This window comes from Anneissia japonica, unplaced genomic scaffold (assembly GCF_011630105.1).
Source record: "Anneissia japonica isolate Jap-2015-1 unplaced genomic scaffold, ASM1163010v1 scaffold199_len4679917_cov187, whole genome shotgun sequence".
NCBI lineage: Eukaryota > Metazoa > Echinodermata > Crinoidea > Comatulida > Comatulidae > Anneissia > Anneissia japonica.
This window is the reverse complement of record NW_022686322.1, coordinates 858,327-867,868: the sequence shown is the minus strand read 5'-3', so window position 1 is coordinate 867,868 and position 9,542 is coordinate 858,327. Positions and strand designations below refer to the sequence as shown.

General features: G+C 32.2%; 2 protein-coding genes across 3 annotated transcripts in view; one reads left to right on the top strand and one right to left on the bottom strand.

Annotated features, from left to right (window-relative positions):
* LOC117114983 (ankyrin-2-like) overlaps nt 1-8,564 on the bottom strand; it is a 30,555-nt gene extending 21,991 nt beyond the window's left edge. The window contains exons 1-6 of one of the 2 annotated variants that reach the window (XM_033258620.1): nt 8,234-8,564; nt 7,320-7,940; nt 2,115-2,237; nt 1,336-1,511; nt 874-946; nt 298-425 (exon numbers count right to left, since the gene is read on the bottom strand). In XM_033258620.1, the coding sequence (XP_033114511.1) occupies nt 298-425; nt 874-946; nt 1,336-1,511; nt 2,115-2,237; nt 7,320-7,623 (804 nt within the window). In that variant the 5' untranslated portion in view covers nt 7,624-7,940; nt 8,234-8,564. The remainder of the gene's footprint in view (nt 1-297; nt 426-873; nt 947-1,335; nt 1,512-2,114; nt 2,238-7,319; nt 7,941-8,233) is intronic. The other variant, XM_033258624.1, reaches the window with a different exon arrangement.
* A 224-nt stretch (nt 8,565-8,788) lies between these two features.
* LOC117115023 (krev interaction trapped protein 1-like) overlaps nt 8,789-9,542 on the top strand; it is an 18,857-nt gene continuing 18,103 nt past the window's right edge. The window contains exon 1 of the mRNA XM_033258666.1: nt 8,789-8,939. The gene's annotated coding sequence lies outside the window, so the exon portion shown is untranslated. The remainder of the gene's footprint in view (nt 8,940-9,542) is intronic.

The following is a 9,542-nucleotide window of genomic DNA, read 5'->3' as shown; positions in this document are numbered from 1 at the left end:
GTGTCAACATGGAAAAAGTTTTAACCGTGTTGCATGTTCGGATTGGACTTCTTGACCAGCGTGGTTAATTTAACCGAGACCGTGGTAAGTTTTACTGGGCAGGCTGAGGTCGGTAAAATTAACCATTCGGCTTGGTTAATTTAACCCTGAGGGAATTGTAACCGACGTTCGGATTGGATTTTTTTTTGGTCAATTTAGCCAGTGACTCGGTTAATTTGACCAAATTAAGTCCAGTGCGATAAGGGCTTTATATTCTTTTCCATTTATTCTTCTTTATATATATCCAAGTATTATTACCTCTGTAACAACCTCTAGGCCTAGCTTGGCTGCCAGACATAGCGGACTCATTCCCTTACTGTTCACCAACTCTACATCAGCACCAAGCAACGTTACAATGCTGATTAATAAACCAATTTGAGGTAAACCTAAAAAAAGGTAAATATGTTGTTATAGATGATGGTGGTAAATATGATGATGGTATGGGAATGATAGGATTATCATTATTACAATTTATGAGTTAAATAACGATAAATTGATGATAAAAAAATAAGTAATTGTAATTAGACACAGTTAGCCCAACTAAGACGATAACGAGGATGATGTTATTGATTCATACAAAATTCAAAACTTAATTTAATCTTGAAATTGCAAAATTTACATCATGAAATAAATATACAAAATATAAACACCATTAAAAACATTTACAAAGGACTTGTTCAATCAGGTAACACTTAAAATTACAAAGAGATAACTTTTTAACAAGTTGGGACATTTTTTTTAACTAGCCAAAGAAACATGAATGCATATTAATTTTCAAGAATTATTTAAAATGTTGATGAAAAAAATTGGGGATAACAATGAAAGCATACATACCACCTCGTGTCACATAGTGTATAAGCAATTCTCCCCTGGCATCTTTTTCATTATTCAAATCAAAATCTAACATCTAAAATTTAACAGAAGAAATGTTAGATGTAAATTTTCATGTGTTTAAGTTAGAATACAATATATATATTAATCTATAATTATTTTTAAAAATGTCACTCAATCATTACTACAAGTGATGCACCACTTTACAGGACTACAGTATGTCACATTTTAAGGCATTGATTTATATTTAAATGAAGCGAACAAATTTGAATCTTTGTAGGATTCGAACCCAGGACATGGATTGTTAATTAATTTATAATTATTTTTGTGGCATGGAGTTATATTTAAACGAAGCGAAGACATTTCTTCAATCTTTGCAGGATTTGAAGCCAGGACCTGGATTGAAAGGCCATCATTTACCCATAATGACACATTCTACACTCAATATTTTAAATGAAGCCAAACCTGTAATTTGAGAAGTAAATCCTCAGCACTTTTTGGCAAGCGAACCAGTTCAAATATGGCTTTGCGATCTTGCATTGTACATTGCTTCTTCTTTGGCATTTTGGAAGGGGTGTGGTAAGTCTTGGGCAGGTACTTTCTGGTATGAGTGCAGAAACACACCTGGTCAGGTGTGTTACCTGGGAAATTAAGATGTTAAATTAAAATTAATTAAATTCGACATCATTTAGATGAAAAGAGGATGAATATAGGTTCACGAAAATCACTGGAATTCCACCTGTTAATGTAACTCTCTATGGATGTTACTAGATGAGTTCGGACTTCAATGAATGAGCCAGACCGGGAACATCCCATAATAGAGTCCTTGAAAGTTCAAAGGTTACATTAAGTAGAAATGAATATACAGTAAAAACATATGTTTATGTATTAAGCAAGGTTCTGATAAATGTAATTTTAACTGAAAACTTTTATATGCAATAATATAATTTGTCAAATGCAAGAGACACATCCTTTGTAATGGTAATAGCTGATTTATTTGTTTAGCATTCTAATGAGACTTTTTTTATATAACTTGTACACTTAAACCCGTATGAAATATACTTGAAGTCAATTAGAACCTCCTTCTACTTTCTGCTATTCAGTGTTATTTACTGCTTAGAATCAAATTTGCTTTAATATAAAATAGAGTAAAGTCAAATTTCTTTTGAATATCTGGAATTTATAACTTAACAAGCATCTTCTGTTTTTAAGAAACTGAAAGTAATAGTTTTAAAATACAGTACCGTTCTTGTCCTTTTTTTTGTGCGATGCACCGGCAGAGAGGAGATACGAAACGGCATCAAAATTTCCAGCAAGGCAAGAGGAATGCAACAATGTGGAACCATTCTCAAATGTTTTATCCACACCTTAAACAAAAATAAAATTTATGATTTATAGATTTCAATACTGTATAGTAAATAATTATAAAAAAAATATTATACACACAACAATGGCATTACTAATAATATAATACAACAGAACAAAAAGACAGTAACTCCGAAAAGAGAGACATTTTGAGATTCAACATTGCAATCTATTTAATCATTATCAAGAATACTGATGAGAAAGTCTCATCCATACATATTTACAGTTTATAATAGAAAGCAAATAAAAACCAACCAATCAGATTAAAAAATCAAAATTAAAACTGGCCAATTAAAATGAGGTAATTAAAAATGAGATATGTCTTTATTTATAATATACTGTAATGGAAACCCTCTTTTGGGACACACACTTCTAAAAGGGAACACCCCCTTTATTAAAGGGAAAATCATTTGGCCAGGAAAAAATAACAACATATCTCATTACACTACAGCTATTGAGGGGACACCCATGGGAAGACATTTTTGGCTTTGAATGTGCCCTCTTAATAAAGCTCTACAGGTACTTTTATAATAATACTACTACAGCAATAACAACAACAATACAGGCCTGGAAAAAATATTTTTGTGCCTCCAACCATGAAAATTATCTATTATCTTGATCAAATGCCTCCAAGACCAAATGTAATTTTTACACTATTATAGCGAAACAGTAGTAAGTTTAGTGGTTTGGAGCAAGCAAAAATATTAAATATGCATTAAATCGTGAAAATTGTTTTTTTTTTTTCTAAAATGCCTCCGGATTAACGGTCAATGTCTCCAACCGCCGGTCGCGCACTTTTTCTAGCTCTGAACAGTAATAAAATTAAGAATAATAATGGTTCTGTTTACTCTCTGTACCTAAATGGCAGAATACAAAAGTGTAGACTAAAGTCACTACCAGAGCTGTAAGCTTTAGTAATAGAGCATAGAGGGATGTTGTTTTTAGTGCAATGGTACATAATACACTAGGTTATGTAAACATGGAAAACACAAAGGATCCGTCATGGACGATTGTGTATTATGACTAATGCCTCAACATGTATCCAATATTTTCTTCCTATTACAAAAAAACACATTTTTTAAAACCTATCCATATTCCATAATGTACCTAGGATACAATACTGTACATAATTTCTTGATGATGATATTTTGATACATAGATACTATATTTATCTCCGTATACTGCTATTAGTTTGGGTTCACTGACAGAGCAAACAGTATAACACTCGCAATCACAAGTCAATGATCTCCACAACAGATAGTGATAGTCACTATAAATGTTTATGTGTAAGTTAAAAATGTTTTACCCTCTCCAAGGCGAGACTTTTTTTATACCTTTATACCGACTGCTAATAATCTGTCTCTTATACACATCTAGATGTGTATAAGAGACAGCTTTGACAATCTTTAAAAAAACAAATTCGCGAAAGAAAGTATAAGAAAATTTTCACCTCTGATGAATCATGAACTAAGTTGTCATGTTACAGTATATTGTTATTAATAGACATTTGGTACACTACCAATCATTATATTGGTAAAAAAAAAAACAACAGTAAAAACAAATTAACCTAAATTTACAGTACTTCCATTAAATATTAATTTTTCTAAATACCACAACTGGAATCTTTTATGTAACTTCCTTGGTTACATCATGGAAGAATAACAGGTTGTAACATAAAGCGTTAATGGTTGCATAACATTTTACAGTGTATGTTACTTACATAAAATGATAGTGATATCTATTTTGCATCACCTCTGCTGCTTGCAGCTATGTGGAACTACTATATCTACTGCAATTATTTGGACTTGTAATTACTGACAGATGATTATTAATGTTCACTTGATTTCACTTCCGTATCAGTAAAATGGTTGCCATTAAGGAAGTGAAACTACTGTAAAGTAAATGAATGTTACCTGGCAATTACCATATGTGAATAAGCACCCCGCTTTTAATAAACGCTTCCCTTGAATATTACCCCTCCAAAGTCTCATTTGGAAGAAATGCCTCTCTCGAATATAGGCCACGAAGCATTTATTTTTTCATCGACTAAATGCCTTAAATGACTGCAAACAAAACTAACTGTTCAAAGCAACATTATTCTAAACACATTCAATTACTTTTTTTCTAACCTGGTTGGGATCAAATATATATATAGCATTGAAATTTAATTGATCAATAAGTCCTAATGATCATGCAATACATTTCGACGATAATTATATGTTGTACAGTATACACCAAAATAAATAAATTCTTTCCTTCCTTGAATAAACATCTCCCTCGAATGAAAGCCCCCTCAAAACCCATTCTCAACAATACTGTAAATACCATGGGACATTTATTCAAATAGATACTGTATATGGTATCTGTTTGAAGTGCATCAACAAAATAATGTACTTCTACAGGCATCTGATTCTCTGCCACCTGAGCTACTGCAGCAAACGCAGTATTCACTTCACTTGCTCAACTATTGTATAATTTATGTCACTTTTCTCAATAAATATATGAATTTTTTTTCTGAGATTTAGTAATGACCATCCGACCATCAGAAGGGTTGTTTAAGCTGTTGGTTCTGTACTGTTTCGACCAGATATTAGGTACTAGCAACTAGAACCCAACCAAAGATTCATCCCTGGACTTGCTGGCTTCTACCTTTTCTTCGGCGCCTTGAGACGATTTTATTGTGGAAGGCGCACTAAAAATATCCCACCATTACCATTAAAGCCACAACTGATTGTGATGCAAGACATAAAAATTGCATACAGTAACCATAGCGCCTTTATTGGATAAATTCTTACCCCTTATAGTGGGTACTGTATATAAACTTTTTATGGTGAAACATCTGTAATTATGTAAAGCAAAAGCCTAATTGTTTCAATCTGTTTGTTAATGCCATTTGACAACCATTTTTTCAAATTTTCAAAGTTTAACTTGAAAGAAAAAAAATGGGTTTTTCCATTATTGAATTGGCAATAAAAAGTTATTGTTGTCCAGGAAAGCTAAAATTGTGTTTATCCTGATGAGGAAATCCATTGCCAAGGCCATGTCAGAAATATGGCCAGTATTTTACATGCAATAAAAGGCAATGTTCAGAATCTTTTAAAAACTGGATTTTACCACAGACTTTAATTAAAAAGAAGGTACACTAAATATCACAAGACTAGTCAAACAGGATGTTGAAGTCAGTTTTAGTTTTATATTCGCAAATGTTCAGATTATGAAACCACATGCTTCATACTGTAAAGTAATAAACTGACATGAAATAAATGCCCAGCTAGTATTCTGCATATTTTGAGATTTACAAGGATCAAAAAATAATGCCAAATAACAAAAATTCCTTGTTCCTCGTCCCTTCTCTCACCATTTTTTGGGCCCGCATCAATTTTTTTTTTTTTTTTTGTTATTTTTAAAATTTTGGGGTACTTTTTTACATCGAAAATGCAAAATTTCAATTGCTAACACATTTTATTGTTTACAAATGCATTTTTTTAAAACACAAAGTAACTAACTGACAAATTGTTTACAACACATTTCGCTACGCAGACAACATTCTTTGGCATATTTTGACGAAGTGGAAAATAACAAAAATCAAATAATAAATGCCTCCTTCACCAATTTTTTGAAAAACCCAGGATGGGAAACAAATAGTTTTTTTTTTTGGGTTATTTGGCCTAAAAACACAGATAATACTGTACATGATGACCATAGTACATTAAACAGTTTCTATAAATTTATGAATACATGATACACAGACAGAAAAAAAAAAAAGAAATGATTGTCTTACATTCACAATTTTATACCCAAAAAACTAGCATGGTTAATATTATTTTAATTAATGTAAATTCATACTTTGTAAATATTATTACTATATGTAACAAACTTTAAAATATATTTTTTTTTAAATCAGGTAAAATTCACAATAAGAGCTGTTTGTATATAATAATTACAAAATCTAAAATAAATACAAAATAATTTGCTAAATATTCTATAATCAATGCAGTTTTTAATGTAAAATGTCACTATCTTTCAGAAGAGGTATAAAAGTAAACTGTTTTTTACCCACTTTTAAATTTATATTTTTATCAGTAACAACTCCTTTTTAATTTGATGACACAATAAACATATTTTTCAAATAATACAACATGTTGTCTTTCTTTTATATTATGTGGTATGTCACATATAAACAAGAGTGTGGTAATAGGAAAGGAAAAAAGAAAAGGCAGCTTTACGTAAATCTGAGGTGGTATTGGTAGAGCTGACTTGACCATAACCTTAAACTTCAGTCTCCCCACTACGGCATGTCAAAAAAAAATTCATGGGGAGAAGACAAAAATTTTATTTGACTTCCTAAGCATCATTTACTCAAAAAAGTCTGGAGTTCCTAAGGATGGCTTTCAGTACAGTAGTTACTGTTTACGCCACACATGTTCGCCCATATGTCATTGCTCAAATCATTTCAGTAAATGGTTTGTTCATAATCAATCTACAAAAAGCATGTCACTTAGAAATCAACAAAAATTTGAAGATCCTTTTTACAGTTACTAAAAGGTACAAAAGTAGTGCTTTCCCCTTCGTCACCAACCTCATAAACAAGTGACTCAGATTTCTCCTTTGTTTTAACCCGGTTCACTTACTGTAATCCTTGACTCTTATTTTTTTTTCTTTTTTCTTTTTTTTTGACACATGAACCTAATTTTCAATTATCAAATTTTATTATCCTCTTGTGTTTATTCTATTTTTTATCCTTTTTAATGGTAATTTTAATAATAATGTTTATGTCCTGTTACAGATTATAATAATACTGTACTGTGTTTTTATAATAATAATAAATTGATAATCATGAATATTATGATGTCTTATTATGTTTTTTATTCAGTACATTCTAGAATCTTAGATACTTTCAAAATATTTACAAATGATTTGAAATATGACAAAATTGAAAACTGGTACCCACCTACACCAATTCAGCTTTTTGGGCTGCTTTAAGCTGGTGTTTAAAACTAGATTGAAATTGAAATTGACTGATGAATTACAGTATATCTAATCATTTTTTACAGGCCTTTATATTCTACTGATTTTAAACTTACCAACAATTTTCTTTTTGATGAGTTGTTTAAGCATCCTGGTCGGTCCACATTTTGTGATGAGCTTACAGCATTCTGGAATGTATCCACGCATTTCTGGTTCCTTGAACATTTCCACCAGATACTTTAGTCGCTCTTCTTCCGGCCATAGTGCTTCAAAGGGAACAAGTTGATCTCCACACTGGAATGGATGGCAAGTAAGACTGGCACGCCAGAAGACATTGCAGATGTTCACATCAGCAGTCTTCAGTACTGGTGATGTCTGCTGGACATCAATTGATTCCAAAGACAGTGTTCTGACATTCATGGTGCCAAGGAATTTTGAGTCAATTAAATAAAAATTGAAAAAATTAACTGCCTCCTTGCAGATGTCCCAACAATAACCTTGTGTTAAAAAGTTTTGTAACACAAACAAGAATATTTCAAAAATCGTGTAAATATCATGAATTAAAATGTTCAATAGTTGAAATATTCAATGTTCCAAAAAAAAATTCTCAGGACAATGAATACTGTAATCTTGAATTTTAAAACTAAGCATCATAAGTTCCTGCATTATCCAACTTGAGAAATTGATACTTTAAAAATGGTTTGGTCCTGCACATGGTTTATATGAAGCACACGATCCTGTAAAAGAAACTAAATAATTAATTTAGTGAAATGGAAGTCGACTGACGTTGCTTGATGCAACTACAATCTTGCTTTTTAAATATAAAGAATAAATCATTCATTAAACTATATGGTTTTTATGCAAAAAAAAAGAGATAATTGGTTTAAAGTTTTAAAACATTGTCATTGTACGTATCATGTTATTCTGCTCACAGTTGCCTAATAGGCAGATTGCAGCACAACACTCGCACAGCAGCGATGTCAATCTAGTGTTTATCTTATATAGAACCAATACTATTACTCTTACTTACCACGTCTCTGCTGGGAGGATTGAGTAGCCGATACAGGTTACGGGATACTGCTGTGTGTAGATACAAAACTGGGCTAGTTCTGTTTGTTCTACTGCTACTGACGATTCTACTAGCTACTAGTACTACTACATACGCCCTATCTTTCTTCAGAACGCTTCATCATTATTAGTACTGTATTACCATGGACTTATACACAAACCGCTGTCCTGCTGAACAAACGTAAATTTCCCTGAAATGAAAGCATTTTATATCTTGGATAACTAAACCCAGGCCTAAAGTCATAATCAGAAGTTTGGTTACACAAGCGGAAATTAGTTTATGCTACTTGCGGTTCGTCATGCGTAACGCTATCAACATCGCCACTCAATAATTTAAAAGTCGATTTCAAACATAAACAGCTCATTCAAAATTTTTTATAAAATAAATAAAAAGTATTTATAAAAAGAAATTCAAAGATTAACTTCAATTTAGAAGCATTAAAAACATCTTTAAGGTATGACAAAGAAAATAATTGTTCTTGTTTGTTACCCTCCTCTCTCTGTAGCTTTTCATCTGACCTGAGGGTGAGTGACGTAAGAAAACAAGAAAACTTTCCTGAATCGGTGAAGCATAGGTGGCTCACTACGGCTCGAGCGAACGTGCGTAGACATATTGACCACATCGTTCGGTGGATACTGGAGGATTGTTAGCCTAAAATTGTTCGAATGTAAGAATTCCGTATTTTTTTGTTTGCATCACTTAATTATTTTTTAAGAACAAATACTCCTTTATAATTTTATATGAATCATTATTGTTAATTCATTCACGAAATTGTCAAATGTGAATACTCCACCCATCATCACCAGGTTAGGCCTGTACAACAGGTACAGATAAGACGTAAGGCGTGCAGGGGTGCGATTGCCTGGAAAGGCAGGAATTGGTGCATCGTAGGCCTACGTCTATGAATGAATTTCAGGTCCTAATTAATTTGTATGTTAATAATAGCAGAGAAGAATTATATTTATAACATCTGTCCTTAGCAAACGATAGCTAGGGATGTCTGTACTGTTTAGGTACGTGACAAAATAAATTAAATTCAAGGATTTTGCAGCAGGCCTAGCCCTAGGCCTAGTAGTAACGAGTAGTACTAAAGTGCGAGGCAGCGAGGCAAAATGACGATTCATGCAAGGCATCGTTTTGCCATTGCCAAAAGTGCGAGGCATAACAGCGATTCATGCGAGGCATCGTTTTACATCGAAATATGTGCAGAGAACAACGAAAATCCAATGTAAAAGTAATATTACGTACTATTTAATAATTATGCGTGATA